Source organism: Ranitomeya variabilis, chromosome 1, assembly GCF_051348905.1.
Source record: "Ranitomeya variabilis isolate aRanVar5 chromosome 1, aRanVar5.hap1, whole genome shotgun sequence".
Lineage (NCBI taxonomy): Eukaryota > Metazoa > Chordata > Amphibia > Anura > Dendrobatidae > Ranitomeya > Ranitomeya variabilis.
In genome coordinates this window covers 267,343,629-267,371,542 of record NC_135232.1, presented here as the reverse complement: position 1 = coordinate 267,371,542, position 27,914 = coordinate 267,343,629, and the positions used below count along the sequence as shown (strand labels likewise).

At 44.2% G+C, this 27,914-nt stretch overlaps 1 protein-coding gene across 2 annotated transcripts; it reads right to left on the bottom strand.

Moving 5' to 3' along the window:
* Positions 1–400: 400 nt before the first annotated feature.
* SMARCB1 (SWI/SNF related BAF chromatin remodeling complex subunit B1) lies at positions 401–26,439 on the bottom strand. Of its 2 annotated transcripts, XM_077293455.1 has the most exons (9): positions 26,284–26,439; positions 23,097–23,217; positions 22,009–22,138; positions 21,126–21,263; positions 20,728–20,855; positions 11,128–11,294; positions 10,557–10,747; positions 3,183–3,314; positions 401–888 (listed from the first exon to the last, which is right to left on the bottom strand). In XM_077293455.1, exons 1-9 carry the CDS (start codon positions 26,371–26,373, stop codon positions 849–851), a joined length of 1,137 nt encoding a protein of 378 aa, XP_077149570.1. In that variant the 5' UTR covers positions 26,374–26,439; the 3' UTR covers positions 401–848. The 2 variants fall into 2 exon arrangements, with proteins under 2 accessions (XP_077149570.1, XP_077149569.1); XM_077293454.1 differs by lacking the exon at positions 401–888 and having other exon boundaries at positions 2,981–3,314.
* Positions 26,440–27,914: the final 1,475 nt, after the last annotated feature.

Here is a 27,914-nt window from a genome sequence, read left to right as displayed (position 1 = left end):
TTTTGCTTCGAACAATTCAGCTAGTCAGCTTTTATTAACGTGATTTCATTGACCTAAAGGAAAAGAGAAGAATTGTTGTGTAGAAAGGCAAAATTAGCAATAGTAAGTACACACATATGACGACTGCAATATATATAGAGGATTAAAGTTTTTTAGAAGCACGTCTTTTATGGACAAGTAGGGTCAGCTAATACAATTTTTTTCTGAAATGATCTTTCCAAAATAGTATTTATTGGCTGACAAAATACACCATATCCTTAACAGAACATTGATCCTGAAATAATTGGATGAGGCACAGATTATATCTGTAAACAAACTTCAGACTTTATCCAGAGCAGACTTGCCCACATAGAACATAAATAGGCAGGGGAAGTGGGGAGACAATAAAAAAGGCAAAATCCTCAATGCAAAATATTCAGCATTATGTTTATTTAAAAAGTTCTCTACAAGTGCGTGACGCACCAATACAAATTAAAAATAGAACACAAAATAGCTTTACATATCACGTACACAGGTATAAAGGAGGGCTTGGGACATCTGTCTCAGGTCTTCCGGTAGTCAGGTAGCACTAAAGCTTCACACTCTGTACATGGAAGGAAAGGCTGAGGGAGTCAAACTAGGCAGCATCCAGCTGCTTTCAAAGTGGAATGTGTGGGTTCCCTGCACCTTCTGATTTGGGCTCAAGAGGTGCTAAGGAGACCCTTCCCTCCTCCACAGCTCTTTAGTCTTAATTTTTTTTTTTTTTTTTTTTTACATTTTTCTCTTTTTTTTAATGGCTTTTTGTTTATTTATGGGGCGAGGTTCCATCTCCAGGATGTGAACCGCGAGTTTCATCGGGAGGGGACTGTTTACCAGGCCGGTGCAGTGTTGGCAAGACGTCTCATACGCCTATAGGGAGGAAAAGAGAAGAGGGGCAAGATAAATGTTAAGGAGGTTGTAGGTGTATTCTTAACACTAAGGCAGAGGATCAGGTAATGTTCATGGGGGATTTTAGTTTCACACTGGCCACTTGAAAACCATCTTCTAGCGCAACTACTTCTAATACCCTTCCAGATACTCTTTCAAAATAAACCAAATCCTGCAATCCGAAATGATCCTTCATCTGCTAAAGAGCTTTGTTGCCCAGAGTCGGACCATAAGAAAAAAATGCAGCAAGAGCTATGCATAAAATAATACAAGGGCATCACTTCAAAACGTGAAATGCCAACTGCAGAGCCTGTTGTGTACATGTCTACATGCCTGTGGCCAAATGTTCCAAGCTCGTAAGGTCATTCTGGTTTAGATCAAGTTGATGGGGAATTACATGTCTGTAAGCGCTCAGCCTAACTGGAGAAACCATGTGAAAAATGATATCTGCAGATTGTATATATCGAGGACGGAAAATAAGCCTTCTGTTCGATAAATCCGTTCTAATATTTATATAAATATCAGCTTTTGCCAAAGTTGAGTCAGTCCCATTGACTCCCATATGGTTGTGTATTTTACCGGTATGGCAAATTACAATATGTGCTGATAGCTAAAATTAAAAGAAAAAAGTAAAAAAAAAACAAAAAAAAAAAAACAAAAAACAATCTAGCCGGAACATATTTTCACATGGATGAAATTATCTATACAACAATAGGGGGCAAAGCAGACCCTAAAATTAGTTTCTATTGGTTCTACTAGATAAGTGCCAAACTGAAAGCTCTCCTTGCCCAGGGCAGGTAAGGCATTAACGTAGCGACTGAAGTGTTAGTACATTAACGGTTAGTACATTCACAGGCTTCTCTGCCATATTTCCATGGAACTTGTCCTACCCAACAGATGTTACAGCCACAATTATGGTGGCAACCAACCAGAAGCAGATACACTCTCTATAAAGGCACGTGTTCTAGTTTATCTAAGAATGTATTGCACAAAAACACGGATATGGAACCAAAAGACTTGTGCCTACAAGCACCGGGGCGGGAAACGATATCATCCAGATGTCCTCAGTTAGTAAACTAAAAGCTGAAGTTAGGGGCTTAAAAGTGCTAGAGGATGATAAAGCCAGCAAGTGGGTTACCCAAGTCATTCCAGGTTGTACCACAGATTGTCCTCAAGCCAATGGACTACAAGGGTACTGCAATGCCTAACTATGCAGATATCAGCCATGAATTTCCTCAGTCACAGCTCTTTAAGCATGATCGACCTACTCAACAAGAAAAATCAGGGGACAACCTCAGAGAAAACCATCCGTCCATGTGTACCGTAATAAATTCCGACCTATGCCCAAAGAGGCTCTCCAACCAGCGTGAGCCATTTAATCTGAAACATAGTGCCTCACCTTCCAGAAATAAAAACAGGAACATTAATACTGTCACTACACTAGATACACGGAAAGTAAAAATACAAATATTAATACTGCACATAAGTACTTGATAAAGGCACCACCATAATATAACCAGTGGTGATTCATGTTCCATTAACCCAGCATGCACCAGTAGACGTATACGCTACAGGGACTGGCAAAAGTTAAAGGATTATGGTTAAGCGTTTCAAGCAGCAAAGCTATATCTATAACGACATTTCACAAGCAGATTTTTGGCACCAGTTTTAAGTATAATCCATCGATGCTAAAGAATACTAAAGCCTGATCAACAGATACAAGATACAAAAGAACATGAAGGCTTCTGCTGTGGGCACTCAGAGGTGCTCCTGCTACAGGAACCAGCAATATCCTATATATAGTAGGTTCTGATAAAGGAGGGGAAAAAAATAAAAAATTATGAGGCAAGTTGGCGATTGACTATCTCAATGTGAGACAAAGATGCTTGAAGGTGGAAATCAATTCTAAGTGCATTAAGCCTCAAGGCAGAGTACCATGTTTAGGGGTTAAACAGAATCACTTTTCTAAGGGGAGTTGGGCACAGATGGTGCTACTAAGCTAATGGCGAGCACTGGGAGAAATGTCCAATCCCACCAGCTAAAGTCATATGAAATACCAACACGTCACTTGCAAAGTGCGATAATGATTAAAAGAGCAGCTCCACTGGCTGAAGCACGACAGCACAGACACGGATAGACACACATCACTTCATAGGCTGGTGCGCAAAAGCGGAAAAGTCTTCCTTGTGGACGCTCCCAGGAAGTGCCACATTGTTGGCTATATTCTACCCCGGCGAGAAGCCCGGAAGGAAAAGCGTATGAAACGACGGTGGCACCTGGTGTTCCTGTCCTGGTCACGGATCTTCTTTTCCATTTCTGCATCTGTAAGGGTCTCCAGAAGAGGACACCATTGGTCTGCATCACCTGTATTGCGGATTGCGATCTCCACTGTTGGTAAGGGGTTTTCACTGAAATAAGAATGTTAAAATGTTATGAGACAAATAATAATTTTATTTATATAGCGCCAACATATTCCGCAGCACTTTACAATTAAGCACGGACATGTACAGACAATAAAGACAATGCAAAGTAACACATTTCAGCAGGAGTAGTGAGGGCCCTGCTCACAAGCTTACAATCTAGAGGGAAATAAGGGGGGACAATAGGTAGAACGTGCGCTTGTCGTGTAAGGACCTGCCAAAACCCAGCACAGGTTTCCTGCAGTTATAAAATCAGATCAAACTTCACAAAATGACGACCACAGCTACCTAGTTGGGTGTAACATTTCTTCCCTCCTATTGCACATCGATTTACATATAAAAACAATGCTTTATGGCCAACTGTTGTGTACAGAGCATAATATAATAACAAAATAAGGAAACAACATCAAATTAAGGCCGGGTTTACACCAGCCGCTCTGTGAGGTTTAAAGGGCCACTGTCACCCCCCTCCAGCCGTTATAAACTAAAAGAGCCACATTGTGCAGCAGTAGTTTTAGGTTCAAGTATACCCCAAATAAAGCGTTTTTATACTTAGCCACAATTCCTGTCTCTAGCCAGGTAGGCGGGTCCTCACTCCCCAGCTTGGCCAGCTCCTCTGCCGTCACTCACATCTTCCTGCGTTTTCGGCGCTGCCCCCTCAGCGCTGTTATCGTTTCAAAACCGGCGCCTGCGCTGTGTACTGGTGTCCTGCGCAGACGCAGTAAGCTCTGGCCGTCTGATGTCCCTGCCAGGCTTGCACACTGCGCCTGCGCGGGCATTGTGGCCAGCCACCTTTGGAATCCCCGCCCCGCACTGTGTTATGCATTATGCACAGTGCGGGGCGGGGATTGCAAAGGTTCCACCTATACAGAATATTCCGTGTAATGGCTGATACCAGAGAACAAAAGACATCCACAGAACACCAGGATGGATCTGCTGCACAGCAAATAGCTGTAGGACCTGCGATGACGTCACTGCCATGTGATTAGGGCAATCACATGGCAGTGACGTCACCGCAGGTCCTACAGCTATTTGCTGTGCAGCAGATCCATCCTGGTGTTCTGTGGATGTCTTTTGTTCTCTGGTATCAGCCATTACACAAAATATTCTGTATAGGTGAAACAAATATATACTGATAAGAAGACGTTTTCCGGGGATTCCAAAGGTGGCTGGCCGCAGTGCCCGCGCAGGCGCAGTGTGCAAGCCTGGCTGGGATGTCAGACGGCCAGAGCTTACTGCGTCTGCGCAGGACACCAGTACACAGCGCAGGCGCCGGTTTTGAAACGATAACAGCGCTGAGGGGGCGGCGCCGAAAGCGCAGGAAGATTGGAGTGACGGCAGAGGAGCTGGCCAAGCTGGGGAGTGAGGACGCGCCTACCTGGCTAGAGACAGGAATTGTGGCTAAGTATAAAAACGCTTTATTTGGGGTATACTTGAACCTAAAACTAAAAGAGCCACCTTGTTAGAATGCAGCATTACTGCTGCACAAGGTGGCTCTTTTAGTTTATAACGGCTGGAGGGGGGTGACAGTGGCCCTTTAATGACCGGTGATCAGCCACGTTTGCCACCATAGGTTAGTTTAGTCACTTTACACTGGCATAACACTTAACGATACACACAGAACAATCAGCAATAGATCGTTCTGTGTACAGCGACTGTCATTGTCCTCGGCAGCACATATTTACACAGGACGATGTGCTGCTGAGAACAATGAGCTTCATGCCAGTCAAAAATGCATTTCACCCTATGAACGAGGATTGGGTGATCGACAGGTTGTTCTTAGTACGTGATAAGGACACGCGCATTTTGATAATCACTCGCAAAAATAATGCCGTGTATATATATCTTAAAGGGGTCACCCAGACAAAATTTTATTTTCCCATAAGACTCAATACAGTGTGTTCCAAATTATTATGCAAATTGGATTTAAGAGTCTTAAAGATTTAATGGTTTTGTTTTTCAAATAAACTTGTGCATGGTATTGTGTCTCAGGGCTCTATGGATCAGTCAAATCAATCTTAAAGACATGTGATAATTAGTTTTCCAGGTGATTCTAATTAAAGGAGAACTACATAAAAATGATGTTCCACATTATTAAGCAGGCCACAGGTTTCAAGCAATATGGGTAATGATAGGATCTCTCTGCTGCTGAAAAGCGTTAAATAGTGCAATGTCTTGGACAAGGTATGAAAACATTAGATATTTCACGAAAACTTAAGAGTGATCATCATATTGTGAAGAGATTGTGACTGACACAGAGCACAGACAGCATTCATGCAGATAAAGGCATAATGAGGAAGGTTTCTGCCAGACAAATTAATTGGATTAAGAGAGCAGCTGCCTAAATACCATTACAAAGCAGCAAACAGATATTTGAAGCTACTGGTGCCTCTGGAGCCTCAAGGTGTAGGATCCTTCAAAGGCTTGCTGTGGTGTATAAACCTATTCGGCCACCCCTAAACAGTGTTCACAAGCAGAAACGGTTGCAGTGGGCCCAGACATACATGAAGACTAATTTTCAAACAGTCTTGTTTACTGATGAGTGTCGATGGTTGGTGGATGCCCCAACAAAGCTGCGACATCAGCAAGGAGGTGGAGGAGTCATGTTTTGGGCCAGAATCATGGGGAAACAGCTGGTAGGGCCCTTTAAGGTTCCCGAAGGTGTGAAAATGACCTCTGCAAAGTATATAGAGTTTCTGACTGACAACTTTCTTCCATGGTATAAAAAGCAGAAACGTGCCTTCAGGAGCAAAATTATCTTCATGCATGACAATGCACCATCTCATGCTGCAAAGAATACCTCTGCGTCATTGGCTGCCATGGGCCTAAAAGGAGATAAACTCATGGTGTGGCCACCCCTGACCTCAACCCTATAGAGAACCTTTGGAGTATCATCAAGCAAAAGATCTATGAGGGTGGGAGGCAGTTCACATCAAAACCGCAGCTCTGGGAGGCTATTCTGACTTCATGCAAAGAAATACAAGCAGAAACTCTCCAAAAACTCACAAGTTCAATGGATGCAAGAATTGTGAAGGTGATATCAAAGAAGGGTTCCGATGTTAACATGTAACTTGGCCTGTGAGGATGTTTGGGAGTTAATAGCTTTTCTGTTCAGTGAATGTGACCTCCTAATGCTAAATTCCACAAATGAGCATTTTCAGTTCTTTAAAACATATCAAATGTTTAGAAATTCTACTGTGCCTAATAATTTGGAACAGTGCATTTTGAGTTTTTATTCTTTTTGGAGATTATGCTGTTCTCATTGGGAGGTTTCTTCAATAAAATTTGATGTATACTCTAACGGGTGATGACTTTTATTAGACTGACTGTCATTTGCACCGACCATTTAGGAAAATCCGAGAAAATTATAATTTGCATAATAATTTGGAACATGGTGTATGTTAAACAAAAACACGCAAACTCAGTCACACTGTCATGCTCACCGACCTGCAGCCACGCAAATCCAGAGTGGGTTGACCTGTGGTTTGCGCTAAGATGGGAAGTGGTGATGTAACAGCTCCACCTGTTGTCATCATAAAACATCAGATGACGCACTACTCCAGTCACTTCTGCAGCTGGATCCAGGTGAGTGATAGCAGGTGACATGGCACATGTTTTTTTAAACATCCAGACCACTAGGCAAACTTTTATTGTACTCGCCTACACGGCGGTCAGGGCCGATGGGCGTTGCTGGTCTTGCTTTAGCGCCGCCTCTTCTTGTGATCACCGTCTTCCTGCAGCGCTTTGTGTCCTACATCATCCACGCCGAGTCCCCCAATCGCGATCCTGTGCAGACGTACTTCTCTCTGCCCTGTCGAGGGCAGAGCAAGTACTGAAGTGTGCATGCGCAGGCGCTCTTCGCCCTTTTTCTGCGCCTACGCACTGCACTTGACAGGGCACAGAGAAGTACGCCAGCATAGGAGAGCGATGCTGGGCACTGGATGATGTAGGACGCGTCATCCACATGAAGCAGTGCAGGAGCACGGCGATCATAAGAAGAGAGGAGGCGCTGAAGCAAGAGCAGCAATGCCCATCTGCCCGGACCGCCCGGTAGGAGAGTATAATAAAAGTTCGGATCCGGGGAATATACACAGCATATTAGATTACTGTATATGAGGGCTTACAGGTACTGGCATTATCTCATATTGGAAAAACCTGGTGTATTTGGTTCATATTTAAAAAGTGTCTTGAATGACTGACACAAACCATTTTTTTTTTTTTTGGAAAGTATTGAATTTTTTTAACTGCTAAAATATAAAAAAGGGACTTTCCACTTTTTCCAATGCACAATATGGTAAAAATCAACGTTGTAATTCAAAGCTACAACTTGTCCCTCAAAAAGTCCTCATTGCTATTTAAAAAAAAAAAAAAAGTTATTAGCTCTTCGATGAATGGAAAGAAAATACAAAAGTAGAAAAGTGGGAAATCAACCATTAAGGGGTTATATTTTATTACTAATTTCGTCTGGAAAGGACCCAAGAGAGAACTGTTTTGTGTGGGGTTTAGTGAAAAAATAAGCTTGTTGATTCACATTCCTAGTTGACAGTGACATGAAAAACATTGTTTCCCATCTACGGAATATGCAAACAGTACAACACATGGGCTGCCCACAATCACTGCGTTATCTGCAAACAGACCGCGGGTGCTGAAAGGACGCTGCAAAAATATACACATGCTGCATGATCAGCAAAAGATTGTCTGCCGCACTCATGACTTGGCCCGTGTAAGATTACTGCTCCAACATACAGCAGATACAGCAGCTTTATAGGAGTTTTAGTGCAGAATCCTAAACCTGGCTTTACACCAAACGTGCGGCACTAAATGGCAGGGCTGTGGAGTCGGTAATCCAAACCTCCGACTCCGAGATTTCCATAACACCGACTCCACAGCCCTGCTTAATGGCCGCCATTCGGCTACTTGCTTGGTGAGATCGGTGGTCCTTTAGTACGGTTTTTAGACAGGCAGACCGCTCTTCAGATACACACTGAGCGGTCTGTAACAGATCGTCCTGAGCACAGACGGACATTTTTCTCTGCAGCCAAGGTCCTGTTTAAGATGATGTGCTGCTGAGAACGATGATCTTTTAAGGAAAAAAAATAAAAAAAAGATACATTTCATCTGAATGATTAGCATTTTGCTTGCTAGTAGAGTTTTTTAGGTGGTAAAAAAACAATGAGTTTTCTAGTGAAAACGGCTTCAGGAAACGCTCCTTTTGGGGAGTTTTTTATTTCCTAATGTGTTACGGAAAAGTTTTTTTCCAAGTGTTTTTTGTAGCTTTCTGATTGAAGAATTTCTAGTTTGGAGCAGATTCCATGAGGAAATTAGTTACTTGTTCACATGTAAGCAACTATGTAATAAATGGCGCTATAATAATAAATAATAATGTGGATCTATTGAAAAAAAGCACTCAATATGTGAACTCACAGGTAAAATAAAAGATGAATTTCTGGAGACACAATTGAATAGTTACTCTGCAAAAGTCATGACTTGATGTCCTATTACTGAGAATCCCAATGCCATGTCTAATTGAAACACTAAAAGGCAAAATCAGTGAAAGACCCCTGCACCTTCTTTGACAATGCAATGGTAAATTATTACTGCTTCGCAACGTACCACAAGGCGTCATGCCACATTATAGGTGAAAAATGTATAAATTGTTTGCAGGCCCACCAATGGATCTTTAGGTCATAAGGACGAGGGGGTCCTGTGCCTGTTTGTTCCTCTACACAGTGCTACCACAGTGACCAAGAGTTTGGAGCAGAAGTTGATCATTTCAGGTGCCGATCCATTCAAGGTCTAATGGACTGACAGATAAGACTTGTACAGCGGTTGGCTGTTTGTGATGCCAAAAACACAGAATATTATTTTATGCTAACCACTGATATAGCACCAATAACTCGACAGCGCTTTACAGACATCAGCATTACTGTCCCCGTTGGGGCTCACAACCTATATTCCGAATGGGAGAAAGCTAGAGAACCCGGAGGAAACTCACACAAACAAGAAGAGAACGTACAAACTCCTTGCAGATGTTGTCCTTGGTGGGATTTGAACCCAAGACCCAGTACCAAATAGCAACAGTGATAACCACAAAGCCACCATGAACAGTGGGACAGTTCACGTACGAGACCACCACCTGTATTCAAGTTGCTCCACACTAGTAATGTGTAGTGATCAGGAACGGGATGCTCGAGACCTCCACTCTAGCGACTGGTGATCAGACATTTATCACGCATATGAATCCAATATTCAAAGACCATGCATCGTTAGTTTAAGTAGGCCAGGAACCAACTCACATACAGTGTGATTCCCCCATAGTAAACCAAGAGTGCACGTGTGGAGTACTTCAAATAGCCCCAAGCAAAAGGAAGAAATGGAGCAACCATAAACCACAAAGTAAAAAGCAAATAAATTTTATTTATACATCATAAAACAACTGCCTAGATGTGCGCCACCGCATCCTGCAGAATTCTTCTGCCCAGCCCTGCATCAGCCGAAGCTTGAGTATGAACCATGGTCCTGTGTCCCCCAATGAGGCGAAGGAGAAATATCCAATACATATATTATAGAGGTCACACAAGTAGTAAGGAGGAACAACCAAAAAACGGAGGGGCAGACCGTAATTCTAGACAGGGTAAAAGAAAAAGTTCACCCAGTGTAGATCGATATGTAAAGAAACCACTCTATAAGTCTAACTGGATGAGTGTGGAGAAAGTGCTTTGTGCATGAAAAATAAAGTGCCAGAAGAAATTACTTGTCTAATCAAATGCTGTGTATTGCTGCATAATTCCCGCTAGGTAACATGTCACAGAGATACAGACTGCCACTTACCCATGTCATTTGTAACTTGGAAGTGCCCCTCGCAACCCCGACGCGCGTGTCGCCATGGCTTTCTCAACACCTCCCCTTGAAAAAGCCGTGGCGAAACACGCATCGGGGTTGCGTGGGGCACTCCAAGTTACAAATGACATGGGTAAGTGGCAGTATGTATTGGATATTTTATGAAGATGTATAAATAAAATGTATTTGATTTTTACTTTGTGGTTTATGGTTACTCTATCACACATAGTGTAGATAGGTGATACTCATTCTGGGGCTTCCCCTATAAGATTATGTTTCTGAGAAAAAAGTGTTGCATTCTTTGCATATTTCACCTAAGTGAATTAAAAAGATAATAAACTTTCCTTTCTTACCATTTGCTTCTGCATTTGTGCCCAAATCATATCCTACCTGAATGCATAAGTCTTCTGATGCCAGCTGAGCTGCCCACGGATGCTGTATGCAATAGTGGTAACGAACTCGCCACCCAAACCAAGCTCGGAACATAACTTCAGTGCAAACTTCTCTGGGGAGTTCTCTTTTTCGGACATATCCCATTCAAACTGGTCAACCAGGGAAATATTCCCAACGTGGATATTTAGCTGAGGAAGAGCACAAGGAGAAAAACAGCAAACCACAAAGTGAGGCCGCTATCTTTCATTCACCAACACAGCAATAGTCTCGACACAGAGACATTATGCAGCTTCGGAAAACACACGGCCAGCCTTTTATGATGTTAGGAAAATACTCATATTCCAGAAGTGCCATGCAAAAACATCATCCAGGAATGAAATCAGCTGTGAAAACTGCACAAAATGTCCATGGATTATCAAACTGTCTGAAAAAAAGCAAACACAACTGGCAGGCATATGACTACACTAAAAGAAAACCATGCAGCACACTGCGACAACATGCAATGGAGTCAGACGAAAAATGCACATAAGCAATTGCTACGAGGTTACAAAGACTACTTTCTCAGTACCTTAATGATGACTCTCTGGTCAGACTGGTCCTCCAGAATGCTGTCAGTAGGATAAGACTCTATCTGCTGGCGGATAGCTGAAGCAATAGCTGGGACAAAGGCAAGAGGGTTGAGGTCTAGGTCATCACAGAGAATCTCCGCAAACATTTCTGGGGTCATTAACTTCTCTGTAGACGAAAGGGGGAAAAAATGTCAATCCCTAGATGATAATAATAATCTTTATTTATATAGTGCCAACATATTCTGCAGTGCTTTACAGTTTAACAATTTGAAACACAACAGTCATAAGTAACAATGTTAACAATACAATAATTAAAGCAAAATAAGATGACCCTGCTCGTGAGAGCTTACAATCTACAATGAGGTGGGGAGATACAAAGTACAGGTGTGTATTTACAATGATGTATTTACAATGATGGTCCAGCCATCTTCAGAGGGTGGGGGATAGATGGAGATAGTGAATGGGCTACACACACACAAACATAAAATGACTGATTAGGGAACGTGATAGGCCGCTCTGAACAAATGTGTTTTGAGGGAGCGCCTAAAACTATGCAAATTGTGGATGGTCCTAATATCTTGGGGTAGAGCATTCCAGAGGATTGGCGCAGCATGGGAGAAGTCTTGGAGTCGGGAGTGGGAGGTACGGATTAGTGCAGAGCGCAGCGGTCGGTTAGGCCGATAGACAGAAATGAGGGAGGAGATGTAAGGGGGTGCCGCACTGTGGAGAGCTTTGTGGGTGAGAACAAGTACTTTGAATTGTATCCTGTAATGAATGGGCAACCAGTGTAATGACTGGCGAAGAGTGGACACGTCTGAAAACCGATTAGCTACATGGACAACCCTGGCTGCTGCATTAAGGATGGACTGGAGAGGGGAAAGTCGAGTAACGGGGAGGCCAATTAATAAAGCATTACAGTAGTCCAGGCGGGAGTGGATCAGGACGACAGTGAAGGTTTTTGTTGTTTCCATGGTGAGAAAAGGGCGGATTCTAGAGATGTTCTCTAGGTGTAAGCGGCACGAGCAGGCAAGAGATTGTATATGGGATGTGAAGGAGAGATTGGAGTCAAACATAACACCCAGACAGCGCGCCTGCTGCCGGGTTGCTATTATGGCCACCCACGGAAAGGGAAATGTCAGATTTTGGGAGGTTGGTAGAAGGCGGGAGCAGAAGTTCAGTTTTGGAGAGGTTGAGTTTCAGATACAGTGCGGGCATGATGTTGGAGACTGCAGACAGACAGTCAGTGGCGTTCTGTAGTACAGCGGGGGTAAGGTCAGGGGATGACGTGTATAGTTGTGTGTCATCAGCGTAAAGATGGTACTGAAAGCCAAATCTGCTGATGGTCTGTCCAACTGGGGCCGTGTAGAGACAGAAGAGAAGGGAGCCAAGGACTGAGCCCTGTGGTACCCCAACAGTGAGAGGAAGAGGAGAGGAAGTGGAGCCAGCAAACAAAACACTGAAGGAGCGGTCAGAAAGGTAGGAAGAGAACCAGGAGAGAGCAGTGTCATTAATGCCTAGTGACTGGAGCCTAGAGAGTAGGAGAGGGTGGTCAACAGTGTCGAATGCTGCAGAAAGGTCGAGAAGAATGAGCAGAGAGTGGTCACCACTGCATTTTGCTGTCAGAAGGTCATTGGTCACACTTTGATGAGTGCAGTTTCTGTCGAATGTAGGGGGCGGATACCGGACTGTGAGGGGTCTAGGAGGGAATGAGTAGAGAGGTAACGGGTAAGGTGGGAGTAGACCAGGCGCTCTAAGAGTTTAGAGATGAAGGGGAGATTGGAGACTGGTCTGTAGTTATTTGTGCAGGATGGGTCGAGGGCGGGTTTCTTTAGTAATGGAGTAATGATAGAGTGTTTGAAGGAGGAGGGGAAAATGTCTGAGGAGAGGGAGAGATTAAAGATTGCAGTTAGGCAAGTTGTGACAACTGGAGAGAGAGACTGGAGGAGATGAGAGGGAATGAGGTCAGTAGTGCATGTAGTCGGACGAGAAGAAGAGAGGAGCTTGGAGACTTCCTCTTCTGTGATGGGATCGAATGTGGAGAGTGAGTCAGGGGAAATGCAGGGAGGGATGGGAGTCACTGCACTTAGTGGCTGGGAGCGGATTTCCTGACGGATGTTATCTATTTTCTCTATAAAGTGGTAGGCCAAGTCATCAGCACAAATGTCTGTTATAGGGGGCTTGTGCTGTGGCCTGAGGAGGGAGTGAAAGGTGTCAAAAAGTTTCTTGGGGTTGTTGGCTAGTGAAGAGATCAGGGTGGTGTAGTAGGTCTGTTTGGCGAGGTGAAGGGCAGAATTATAGGTCCTTAACAAATTTAAAGTAACCCAAAACATAACTTCACAGCATAAATATCAATCTCTAATGATTTAACAATTGCAAAGTCCTTTCCTAACTCTACAATATTGATGGCCTATCTATAATACAGGCTATGAATACCACATTTACGGCGGTGCGAAGACTGAAGTGGCCAGGGGTTGTGCTGATCAAGAGCGCTCACATGCCAGTCATAGCTCAATGACTTATGGAATCGGCTGTATACCAATTTCTCTTGAATGGGACAGAGCGACCGAGAGCCAAAATACCAGGCACAACCACAAATAGAATTATAGAGTTGTGCCTGGTTAAGAAAAGGCCTAAAAAACTTCTTTAAAGGGAATTTGTCATCAGGTTTTTGCCACAATCTGAGAACAGAATGATGTCGGGGGGTGTCACTTGCTCAAATTTTGATAGCATCTCTGTTTTATCTGCTGCACATCTACCAGTTCTCTAATGCTGAGCTCTGTATAACTCCACCCACACCACATCTAAAAGGGAAATGTCACCACATCTAAACTATTAATATGGGCATACAGGTTATAGACTGCTGAGAAGAGTCATGTCCAGAATGTCTCATATCAGATGCCTTCCTGTGGATAAATCATCTTTTAATCACTTTGTATAAATGACCTCTTCCAGGCTTTGAGGAAGATGGTGCCTGGAAGATACTCTTCCTCCAGAGCTTATTATACATGAAGGGGAGTTAACAAGTGTGATGTGTAATAGCTAGTGATGAGCGAATATACTCGTTACTCGAGATTTCCCGAGCCCGCTCGGGTGTCCTCTGAGTATTTTTTAGTGCTCGGAGATTTAGTTTTTATTGCCGCAGCTGAATGATTTACATCTGTTAGCCAGCATAAGTACATGTGGGGGTTGCCTAATTGCTAGGGAATCCCTACATGTACTTATGCTGGCTTATCATTCAGCTGCAGCAATAAAAAATAAATCTCCGAGCACTAAAAAATACTCGGAAGACACCCGAGCATGCTCGAGAAATCTCGAGTAAGGAGTATATTTGCTCATCACTAGTAATAGCCACTCTCTGCTCTCAATCTTATTGCAGAGCTGTGTGTGACTTTAACTGACATACCTGCAGGTTCCTCCTAGCTTCAGCAGACAGGGGTGCAATAGTGTTGCAATACAGCAGAGCTCAGAGAGAAGCAAAAAATGTGTGTACAGACATTTCACTTCTCCTGTTCTGTGTTAGTTAGGCTACTTTCACACTAGCATCGGGCACTGCACGTCGCAATGCATGGTTGTGGAGAAAAAAACGCATCCTGCGGGCAACTTTGCAGGATTCGTTTTTTCTCCACAACCATAGACTTTTATTAGCGACGCAGTGCCACAAGTTGCAACTGTCGTGCGACGGTTGCATCGTGTTATGGCGGACCGTCGGCACAAAAAAAGTTACATGTAATTTTTTTTTGCACGTCGTGTCCGCCATTTTTGACCGCGCATGCACGGCCGAAACTCTGCCCCCTCCTCCCCGGACCTTACAATGGGGCAGCGGAAGCGTCGTAAGACTGCTTCCGCTGCCCACGTCGGGCATTTTTTTTTCACAGTATTCGTCGGTACGTCGGGCTGACGCAGCGCGACGGCCCCGTACCGACGCTAGTGTGAAAGCAGCCTTACTTGTCTAACTGGTAACTCCCCCTTCATCTACTATATAATTGTCTAAGGGTCACTTCCGTCTGTCTGTCCTTCTGTCTGTCTGTCTGTCACGGATATTCATTGGTCGCGGCCTCTGTCTGTCATGGAAATCCAAGTCGTTGATTGGTCGCGGCAAAACGGCCACGACCAATCAGCGACGGGCACAGTCCGGCGGCAAAGTGGCTGCTCCTTACTCCCCGCAGTCAGTGCTCACACAGGGTTAATGGCAGCGGTAACAGACCGCGTTATGACGCGGGTAACGCACTCCGTTACCGCTGCTATTAACCCTGTTAATTAACCAACTTTTTACTATTGATGCTGCCTATGCGGCATCAATAGTAAAAAGATCTAATGTTAAAAATAATTAAAAAAATCAAAAATTGTTATATACTCACCGTCCGTCGGCCCCTCGGATCCAGAACCGGCCTTTCCCGCTCCTCGCGACGCTCCGGTGACAGCTCCATGCATTGCGGTCTCGCGAGATGATGACGTGGCCTGTGCAATATACTACTACGTGGCCTGTGTTATATACTGCATGTGCGTGGGCTGTGCTATACACTCCGTGGGCTGTGCTATACACTCCGTGGGCTGTGCTATACACTCCGTGGGCTGTGCTATACACTCCGTGGGCTGTGCTATACACTCCGTGGGCTGTGCTATACACTCCGTGGGCTGTGCTATACACTCCGTGGGCTGTGCTATACACTCCGTGGGCTGTGCTATACACTCCGTGGGCTGTGCTATACACTCCGTGGGCTGTGCTATACACTCCGTGGGCTGTGCTATACACTCCGTGGGCTGTGCTATACACTCCGTGGGCTGTGCTATACACTCCGTGGGCTGTGCTATACACTCCGTGGGCTGTGCTATACACTCCGTGGGCTGTGCTATACACTCCGTGGGCTGTGCTATACACTCCGTGGGCTGTGCTATACACTCCGTGGGCTGTGCTATACACTCCGTGGGCTGTGCTATACACTCCGTGGGCTGTGCTATACACTCCGTGGGCTGTGCTATACACTCCGTGGGCTGTGCTATACACTCCGTGGGCTGTGCTATACACTCCGTGGGCTGTGCTATACACTCCGTGGGCTGTGCTATACACTCCGTGGGCTGTGCTATACACTCCGTGGGCTGTGTTATACACTCCGTGGGCTGTGTTATACACTCCGTGGGCTGTGCTATATACTAGGTGGCTGTGCTATACACTACGTGGCCGTGATGTGGGCTGTTATATACTACATGGCTGGCCGCGAACAATCAGCAACAGACGCATTCTGGCCACGAATTAGCGCGGGATTTGAACCACGCTTCGCTAATTGGTCGCGGACGGTCAAAACGACGCATGCGGTGGCATCCGCATACAGCGGCATGGCCTGCGTACCCAATGTTAAAGATAGGGTGCCCATGCAGTCGTAGGCGGAGCTGAACGAAGAGGCGCGGCTTCACGGAGGAAGTCCGCATGCCTCCGCAGCCCGGATAAACGCTAGTGTGAAACTAGCCTTAATTCATAGTTTTGATGCCTTCAGTGTGAATGTACAATTTTCATAGTCATGAAAATACAGAAAAATCTTTACATGAGAAGGTGTGTCCAAACTTTTGGTCTGTACTGTATATAGTGATAAACGATGATTCCTCAACTACAAGTCATCTGATACAAGACATACAGGGGTCACTCCCCTTAGCATTCTATAACCTGTATGCCCATATTAAGTTTAGATAAAGAGAATCTGTCACCACATTTGACCTATCAACTGTGTACATTGGGAAGAGGCAGAAAGTTGGCAGTCAGTGGTGGGGCGGGTTGATACAGACCAGGACAACATGGCATGAGACAACCAGCCCTCTACAAGTCCATCAATGCCAAAAATAAAAAAAATAGATGGTATCGGCCCCTTTAAAGATGACAATAAGATAATCACAGAGGATAAAGGCAGAGATATTACAGGCACTTTTCGTCCGTGTACACCAATGAACTGTCCATTACAGGGATCATTCAACAAGGCCAAAATCTAAATTCACAACCGCAAATGCCAGAATTAAATTTTTTTGGTCGCCGCGACATTGCATTAAAATGCAATAACGGGCCATTAAAAGATTGATCTACATCATAATGGTATCTATAAAAAAGGCCACCTCGGCGCACAAAATATAAGCCCTCACCCAGTCCCAGATCACGAAAAATAGAGTTGCTATGGAACTCGGCATATGACACAAATTTTTTTTTTTTTAACAAATTTTGGATTTTCTTTCACCACTTAAATAAAAAAGAACCTATACATTTTTGGTATCTATGAACTCGTAATGACCTGGGGAATCATACTGGCATGTCAGTTTTAGCATTTGGTGAACATGGTAAAAGCCCAGAAAACTGTTGTGAAATTTGCAATTTCACCGCACTTGGATTTTTTCCCCTTTTTTCCAGTGCACAATATGGTAAAACCAACGGTGTCGCTCAAAAGTACAAATTGTCCTGCAAAAAACAAGACGTCACATGGCCATACTGACGGGAAAAAAAAAAAAAAAAAAAAAAAGGTATACCTCTGGGAAGCAGGGGAGCAAAAACGAGAAATGCAAAAACGAAAATGGGCTGCGGTGTGAAGGGGTTAATAAATAGCTTGCTATCAAAAAGAACCTGAAGACCTACCTCTTCCGACAAGCCTACAACCTGCAGTAATCATCGATCGACCAAACCACTGTACGACCAGCTCTACCCTCACCTACTGTATCTTCACCCATCCCTTGTAGATTGTGAGCCCTCGCGGGCAGGGTCCTCTCTCCTCCTGTACCAGTTGTGACTTGTATTGTTCTAGATTATTGTACCTGTTTTTATTATGTATACCCCTCCTCACATGTAAAGCGCCATGGAATAAATGGCGCTATAATAATAAATAATAATAATATAACTAGTTTAACATAAAAAGAAGTGCATTTACATCTGAGCAAATTAAACATTGACAAATCCCCTGGCCCAGATGGCATTCATCCACGGATACTGAGGGAATTGAGTTCAATAATTGACAGACCACTGTATCTCATATTCTTAGACTCTTTTGTAACATGGGTGGTGCAACAGGATTGGAGAATGGCTCATGTGGTACCTATATTTAGGAAAGGTAAGAAGGTGGCTCCAGGCAACTACTGGTCGGCAAGCCTGACATCAGTAGTGTGCAAAATTTTTGAGGGCATTATAAGAGATGACCTGCATAAATATATTGTAGATAATAATATAAAAACTGACAACTAGTGATGAGCGAGTATACTTGTTGCTCGGTTGGTCTCCGAGTATTTGTTAGTGTTCGGAGATTTAGTTTTCATCGCAGCAGCTGAATGATTTACAGCTACTAGCCAGCCTGAGTACATGTGGGGGTTGCCTGGTTGCTAGGGAATCCCCACATGTATTCAAACTGTCTAGTAGCCGCAAATCATGCAGCTGAGGCGATGAAAAAATCTCCGAGCACTAACAAATACTCGGAGACCACCCGAGCGTGCTCTGGAAAACCAGAGCAACGAGTACACTCGCTCGTCACTACTGACAACCAGCATGGATTCATGAAGAATAAGTCGTGTCTAACATGTAGGGTTTCTATGAGGAGGTGAGTGCAAATCTGGATGTAGGTAATGCGGCTGATGTGATTTATCTTTACTTTGCATAGGCATTTGATACAGTTCCACATAACAGCCTTAGGCTACTTTCACACTAGTCCGTCGGTACGGGCCGTCGCAAACCGTCGGCCCGACAGACAGTGTGTTAAGTAGCGCAACGGGGGCAGCGGATGCAGTTTTTCAACGCATCTGCTGCCCCATTGTAATGTCCGGGGAGGAGGGGGCGGAGTTCCGGCCGCGCATGCGCGGTCGGAAATGGCGGACACGACGCACAAAAAAACATTACATGTAACTTTTTTTGTGCCGACAGTCTGCCAAAACACGACGCATCTGTCGCACGACGGATGCAACGTGAGGCCATACGTCGCAATGTGTCGCTAATGCAAGCCTATGGAGAAAAAACGCATCCTGCGGGCAACTTTGCAGGATGCGTTTTTTCTCCAAAATGACGCATTGCGACGTACAGCAAGCGACGCTAGTGTGAAAGTAGCCTTATACTGAAGCTACAGAAGCAAGGACTGGGGGAATCTATATGCAGATGGGTAAGGAATAGGCTAAATGGCAAGAAACAAAGTTGTCACAAATGGTACATTCGCTAAATGAGATATAGTCAGCAGTGGGGACCACAGGGATCTCTGCTAGGACCGATTCTTTTTAACCTCTTTATTAATGACCTAGTGGATGGGATTGAGAGTAAAGTGTCAGTCTTTGCTGACGACACCAAACTATGTAGGATATTAAAATCTGACCTTGACATTACAATATTGCAAAATGATCTGAATAAGATGTTTGAATGGGCAAACACTTGGCAAGTGAGGTTTATTCTTCATAAATGTAGAGTAATGCACATAGGACGGAGTAATCCTATTGCTGGATATACATTAAATGGGAGTATATTCGGGGACTATAGAACAGGAGAAGAACTTGGGTATCCTCGTTACAAGTAAACTGAGCAGCAGTACTCAATGTCAAGCAGCAGTCGCAATAGCAAACAAGATATTAGGATGTATAAAAACAGAGATAAAATCCAGTTATCCCAACGTATTACCCCTTTATAAATCACTGGTGAGGTCACATCTAGAATATGGAATGCAATCCAGTTTTGGGCTCCACATTTTAAAAAGGATATTCAGAAGTTAGAATTAGTTCAAAGATGGGCAACTACAAGGGATGGAGGGCCTCTCATAGGATGAAAGGTTGGAAAAGTTGGGCTTGTTTAGCTTAGAAAAAAGACGCCTCAGAGGAGATCTCATTTACATGTATAAATATTTGTGGCCAGTACAAAACACTGGCGCTTATTCCTTGCAAAGTCCATACACTGAGGACTAGGGGGCACTCATTACGGGTGGAAGAAAGGCGATTCCAGGAGTTAAACAGGAAAGGGTTCTTAGAGCAGTCAGACTGTGGAATTCCCTACCACAAGAGGTAGTAATGGCCGACACTATAACAGCTTTTAAAAAAGGGCAGGACGATTTCCTTGATACATAACATTGCGGGTTACAGTTAAATAGTGACAAAATGTACAATCGGTGGAGAAAGGTTGAACATGATGGACCTAGTGTTTTTTTTTTTTTTTTTAAACCTACGCAACCATGTAACTAGTGATAATCTCTTGCTGAAAAAAACAGTAATTGTATTAAAACTACAGCAAGCAGCCCAATAACAGGAAAATCGCTGGATCAAGGTCTCTGTCTTTAAATTAAGCTGCTGTCAGATTAGGTGACAGATTTCCTTTAAGCAGTATTAATCCTAAACTAAATCGAGTAACGCTAATAGGAGCCCCATAGTTCTACCGACTATTGCCTGTATCTGCAATCTCACCACCACCAAGTACCACTAGCTGATGAATGAGGAATTTGTGCAGAGTAATGCACATTTCTTTTATGATCATTCATTGCATGTAAGTGGTGAAATGACAAAACCGTGTGACGTGTTCCTTCGGGTGGACTACCAGCATGGCTACTAGTAAAGGCACTTTACAAATCACTGATCACAAAAGAACAACAAATTCAATTTGAAGCCAAAAGTACCATTCATGTTCCATGTAAACGCATCACGCAACTTCTGCCCATCGATCTCCATGTCCAGGCGGATCGGGACTAGCACCTCTGGCTGGGAAGCGTTCTCGTGAATCACTGCTGGATCATGATCATCAAAACTATGAGTGGAAGGGTAACAAAAACAAAACATGAAACGTCTCGCTATGTAATAATAATAATAATAAGAAGAAGAGAATTGCTGAGTGGCACAGACAACGTTCTCATTTCTCACCTCTGATTATGGTTACAGAGAATTATATTAACCCCTGCCCGACATATGGCGTACAAAGCTAGAATCCAGATTACCTTTCTGACATGTATGGCCACCTGTACTATTGGGGGCATGCTACATGAGAGGAGAGATACACAAGATACAAAGCACATCTTACCACAACGGGAAGGTTCTCTTCTTGTCCCGACCTAAGCGGTTTCGATTAATAGTAGTAGAACAGGGCACAGCGTCCAAGTGGTGAGAGCTGTTCGGCAGTGTTGGGACCCACTGGCTGTTTCTTTTCGCTTTTTGTTCCCTGAAATAAAAATATAAAAGCTCCAAGTCCAAAAATAGCGGGAACACGATAGGAAAAGCAGATAATGCGGTATCCACAGTTAATAATAAAAGTGCAGGTAAATATATAAAAGGCGTTTTAGGAACTAATCACACCCAGGTCACTCAGAATGGAAGCTACAAGTTTCTGCCAGTACAAATGGTGTCCAACCAACCCAACTCAATCACAATGGTGCCTGCTGTGGTTGTGTGGTTTGCAGCGTTGCCATTTTTCCTAGCTAATTTGACACAAGGAGAATCTGACACAAATGTGAACAGAACCTAAACAGCATTCATGAAACACTGCTCAAAAACTACCATATAGTGCAAGCACTAAAGACGTCATAATACTACATATATTTATGGGTAGGCCTCATGGTATGCAAACAGTGTATGCTCAAATATGAACTTTTACCAATTATGCCAACAGAAAAGGACGCGACAGCTCTCCTCTCCATGACCAACATATGATCCAAATGCCAACCCGCCCCAGACATGTTGGTACTTCTGGTCCACACCTGGACATCTCAGAACAGCACAGAATTCTATGTTGACCCAAGTTCAGATCTTTAGAACATTGTGGTCCAGGTGTTACAGGACCAATATGGACCCTAATAATCACTAACACTAGTCCAAGTCTAGTCTGAAATTTGACGTACTGTAATCTTGACTATATTGATGGTAACACTAGACTTTACTAAATACACCAGCGCTAGAACCATGCTCACCTGAGATATGTCGGAGGCTCGGTGCTAATAGAAACAGCTTTGTATTTTTCATCATTCCCGTCTAGGATCTCTTCAACTTCTGAAGCCTTCAATAGAGTGACACTAGTAGCTAATGTCGTGTACCCGTGATCTAGAGAAGAAAGGGGAAAGTACAGAACGAGTTACATCAAACTCACTGGAAACGCCGGTAATGTCGAGTGTGGACAAACAAACTGACTGGTAATGTTGGGCGCGGACAAACTCACCGGAAAAAACGGTAATGTCAAGCGCGGATGCCACCACTGTCTTAACACTGATGAATGCAGCTTAGTTGCCATTTTATGTGAATTTATTGACACATTCATTAAGACTTGATGGCTGCCACTTATGGTGCCATACTGGCTGTCATATGTCTGCAGTCAATTTAGGAGTCTGTGAAGTCGTGACAGTATGTGATGCGCACAATCACGATTACCCCGGATCCCGTGCGGGCACAGACTTTCACGTGTGCAATTTGCAGACTTGAGCTCACACTTCTCTTAATTCTCTTCTATTCAGATATGCAGAGAGAGAATAATTGGCAACTGGCCACAAATATACAAATCTCATATTTGGGGGTCATAAGACCACCCTAATGCCCCCCTCTTTCGCACAGGGAATAAAATGCGAATCACGACAGGTTGTGCATCATCTCATATAGTGACTGTAGACTTTCATCTTACAGGAAAACCCATTTAAATACAATAATTTGTATGGCCAACAACCCATAACCATGTATAATCGTGAGAGAACATGTGTCTCCAGGGCCGTATGGATCAGCTCTTCATTTCACCTCAGTAAGAAGAGAGGGAGCATGAGACCAGCACAAATATTTATTGAGAAATTACTGAAAAGTATAATGATGTGCTGCAGTATAAGATCAGGTCTCCTGCACAACACACTGTGACCATATACCTGCAGGGACAAGGGAAGAATGTGGTCCCCCCACATCGGCACCCTGGACAAGTCTGACAGGCCAGAATTAGAACGCTGGGCATGGGCACGATCTCAGGACTGCCTGAATAGCAAACAGATGGCGCACACAGGAACATCATGGAAGCAGCACCTACATTTCTTCCCATGTGAAGAAGCGACAATCTTCTTCCTTTCTTCTACTGTGGCCAGGCGTCTCCACAGGGAGGGGTACCTCTTGTACAGTGAACCTCTAAACATGCGCAGATAATTCCCCACCTGAAACCAAATAACCATAAAAACCAAATAATCATCACTGGTGACCATACAAAAGTAATTTTACAGCCACCCCCTATACAAGTATCGGGAAGGTAAATACCCCCCACCCTCCATACAAGTATCGGGAAGGTAAATCCCCCCCACCCCCCAAACAAGTATCGGGAAGGTAAATCCCCCCCCCCCATACAAGTATCGGGAAGGTAAATCCCCCCCCCCCATACAAGTATCGGGAAGGTAAATCCCCCCCCCCCCCATACAAGTATCGGGAAGGTAAATCCCCCCCCCCATACAAGTATCGGGAAGGTAAATCCCCCCCCCCATACAAGTATCGGGAAGGTAAATCCCCCCCCCATACAAGTATCGGGAAGGTAAATCCCCCCCCCCATACAAGTATCGGGAAGGTAAATCCCCCCCCCCCATACAAGTATCGGGAAGGTAAATCCCCCCCCATACAAGTATCGGGAAGGTAAATCCCCCCCCCCATACAAGTATCGGGAAGGTAAATCCCCCCCCCATACAAGTATCGGGAAGGTAAATCCCCCCCCCATACAAGTATCGGGAAGGTAAATCCCCCCCCCATGCAAGTATCGGGAAGGTAAATACCCCCCCCCCATGCAAGTATCGGGAAGGTAAATCCCCCCCATACAAGTATCGGGAAGGTAAATCCCCCCCATACAAGTATCGGTAAGGTAAATCCCCCCCCATACAAGTATCGGGGAGGTAAATCCCCCCCTCTTACTAGTCCGGGAGAAGTAACCGCCCCCTCACCATACACACCAGTCGTGAGGAGTTACTGCCTCCCCAGATATATAAATAAGTATTGGTGAGGTAATCCCCCCCCACATATATAAGTGTTGGTGAGGTAATCCCCCCCCCCCCATATATATAAATAAGTATTGGTGAGGTAATCCCCCCCATATAAGTATTGGTGAGGTAACCCCCCATATATATAAGTATTAGTGAGGTAATCCCCCACATATATATAAGTATTGGTGAGGTAATCCCCCATATATATAAGTATTGGTGAGGTAATCCCCCCATATATATAAGTATTGGTGAGGTAATCCCCCCATATATAAGTATTGGTGAGGTAATCCCCCCCCCCATATATATAAGTATTGGTGAGGTAATCCCCCCCATATATATAAGTATTGGTGAGGTAATCCCCCCCATATATATAAGTATTGGTGAGGTAATCCCCCCCCCCATATATACAAGTATTGGTGAGGTAATCCCCCCCCCCCCCATATATATAAGTATTGGTGAAGTAATCCCCCCCCCCATATATATAAGTATTGGTGAGGTAATCCCCCCCGTATATATAAGTATGGGAGAGGTAATCCCCCCCCCATACATATAAGTATTGGCGGGGCCGCCCCACATATATATATATATAAGTATTGGAGAGGTAATCCCCCCCATATATATAAGTATTGGTGAGGTAATCCCCCCATATATATAAGTATTGGTGGGGCCGCCCCCCATATATATAAGTATTGGTGAGGTAATCCCCCCATATATATATAAGTATTGGTGGGGCCGCCCCCCATATATATAAGTATTGGTGAGGTAATCCCCCCATATATATAAGTATTGGTGAGGTAATCCCCCCCATATATATAAGTATTGGTGAGGTAATCCCCCCATATAAGTATTGGTGAGGTAATCCCCCCATATATATATGTATTGGTGGGGCCGCCCCCCATATATATAAGTATTGGTGCGGTAATCCCCCATATATATAAGTATTGGTGAGGTAATACCCCCCATATATATAAGTATTGGTGAGGTAATCCCCCCATATATATATGTATTGGTGGGGCCGCCCCCCATATATAAGCACTGGGGAGGTAATCCCCCATATATATAAGTATTGGTGAGGTAATCCCCCCCATATATATAAGTATTGGTGAGGTAATCCCCCCATATATATAAGTATTGGTGAGGTAATCCCCCCATATATATAAGTATTGGTGAGGTAATCCCCCCATATATATATGTATTGGTGGGGCCGCCCCCCATATATATAAGCACTGGGGAGGTAATCCCCCATATATATAAGTATTGGTGAGGTAATCCCCCCCCCCATATATATAAGTATTGGTGAGGTAATCCCCCCCATATATATAAGTATTGGTGAGGTAATCCCCCCATATATATAAGTATTGGTGAGGTAATCCCCCCATATATATAAGTATTGGTGAGGTAATCCCCCCATATATATATGTATTGGTGGGGCCGCCCCCCATATATAAGCACTGGGGAGGTAATCCCCCATATATATAAGTATTGGTGAGGTAATCCCCCCCATATATATAAGTATTGGTGAGGTAATCCCCCATATATATAAGTATTGGTGAGGTAATCCCCCCATATATATATGTATTGGTGGGGCCGCCCCCCATATATATAAGTATTGGTGAGGTAATCCCCCATATATATAAGTATTGGTGAGGTAATCCCCCATATATATAAGTATTGGTGAGGTAATCCCCCCATATATATATGTATTGGTGGGGCCGCCCCCATATATATAAGTATTGGTGAGGTAATCCCCCCCCATATATATAAGTATTGGTGAGGTAATCCCCCCATATATATAAGTATTGGTGAGGTAATCCCCCCATATATATATGTATTGGTGGGGCCGCCCCCCATATATATAAGTATTGGTGAGGTAATCCCCCCCATATATATAAGTATTGGTGAGGTAATCCCCCATATATATAAGTATTGGTGAGGTAATCCCCCCATATATATATGTATTGGTGGGGCCGCCCCCCATATATATAAGTATTGGTGAGGTAATCCCCCCATATATATAAGTATTGGTGGGGCCGCCCCCATATATAAGCACTGGGGAGGTATTGGGGAGCTAGTCCCTCGCCTCCCCCAGATCCCTGGCATGTCCCGGATGCACACCTCCAGGGGGTCAGGTAACCCTGGGACATCCACATGTTCGCATTGTCTGCACTCCCCTCCTTGCTCCTTTGTCTGAGCCCCGGTTCTGAGCCGCTTAGTTCCGCGGTATTTTAAGGGTCTGACCCGATCTTTTTAATCTGATACCTCGGAGCCGATCATGTAAAAGTCTCCATCTTCTTCCAGCTGAAATTTCACCGGCTTTTGGCCGAATGTTTTACTCAGCGCCATGATCATTTTGCCTTCTCCTGCGCCGGGCCCGGCTCTCCGAGCATGCGCAGTACAATAATCAAGCAAGGAGTATGCGTAGGAATATTTGCCATTGGGCATGCGCAAAGCTAAGGGAGGAATATACGTCAATGAGTTTGCGTAGAAGCTGCCAATGCGCATGCGTAGTAGAGCGGCCTCGCTTCACACGCAGGGACAGTCAGGATCATTTAGATTCGGTAGCGAGGGTTAGTTTCCGCGCATGCGCATAGCACTGGTTGCTAGGAGTGTGGTAACGAAGCTTCATTTCTCTGTGTAGTTTTCTTTAGCGCTTTTTAACAAATACTTGCGTCCAAACTACTGCAAATATTTCCGGAACGTTATAGCTTTAAATGTGGGCAGTGCAACATGTATTCTGCAGCATAGAAAAGCTATACTGGCTGTACCACAACGCTAAAGCCATAATATTGCTCCTGTGCATGGCCGATGTGGCCGCATGGGCCGGTGGTAAGTGGCTGACCAGTGCACGGCCTGCTGACCTCGTTCTCTTGTCACAGGGAATCTGGACCTCTATACTTTCCATTGTAAGCCCTGAATTTTCTGGGATTGTCTCCTACTTTCAGGAACAATCCCGAATTCCAGCATGTCCCCGGCAGAGAAGGAATGGGGATATGTTCCCCTTCACCACACCCAAAAGCAGGTGTTCCACAGGGTGTAGGACCTTCGTGTGATGGGACGTTATATCTCTATTTTACCGATGGTGGATAAGCCTGACCCACTATTAGGACGCAGGTTTTTGGCCATCGACATGAGCGCCAATCAGCTACATGGCAGGTCGATCATGTAGCTCCATTTACATAAAGCAGTCATTCATGTTACTGGTGACTTAATTGCTCCATCTCTCCCTTTGTCTCTGTGAGGGCACATCAGACTACACTCGGATGACATCCAAGTGCAGTCAAATGTTTCACATGCACCTGTAGACTTGTATAGTCGAAAAATGTAAATCCAGCTTCAAAAATCTGATGCATAAAAAATATCAAATTTATTTCGTAGATTAAAAATAAGAGCAGCAGCATGGTAGCCACAGCCCCGGCTTGAAAAGATGATAAGCAGACGCGTTTCAGACTCTCCGGACTTTAATCATTGCAGACCTGTATGGGTGCACGTGATCAGATTATAGCAGCCACTAGCAACATGCTTCAATTCGGCATGAGAAAATAGTCACAGATCTGCACTGCCCCACAGCATAGCATTAGACCTAGTACTGTACGCTTTTGTCCTCATGGCTTTTACAAATAAAACAAGTTTCCCTGGCATTCCCACCATTAAATGAAAATACTCCGCATGCTGATATTCACATTAGGCATTGTAGTAAAGCGTTCACCTCTTGCTAGAATAACCTCCTGTATATGGTTATGTTCTACTACACCATGTTCCAAATTATTATGCAAATGACATTTTTCTCGGATTTTCCTAAAAGGTCAGTGCAAATGACAGTCAGTCTAATAAAAGTCATCACCCGTTAGATTATACATCGAATTTTATTGGAGAAACCTCCCAATGATAAC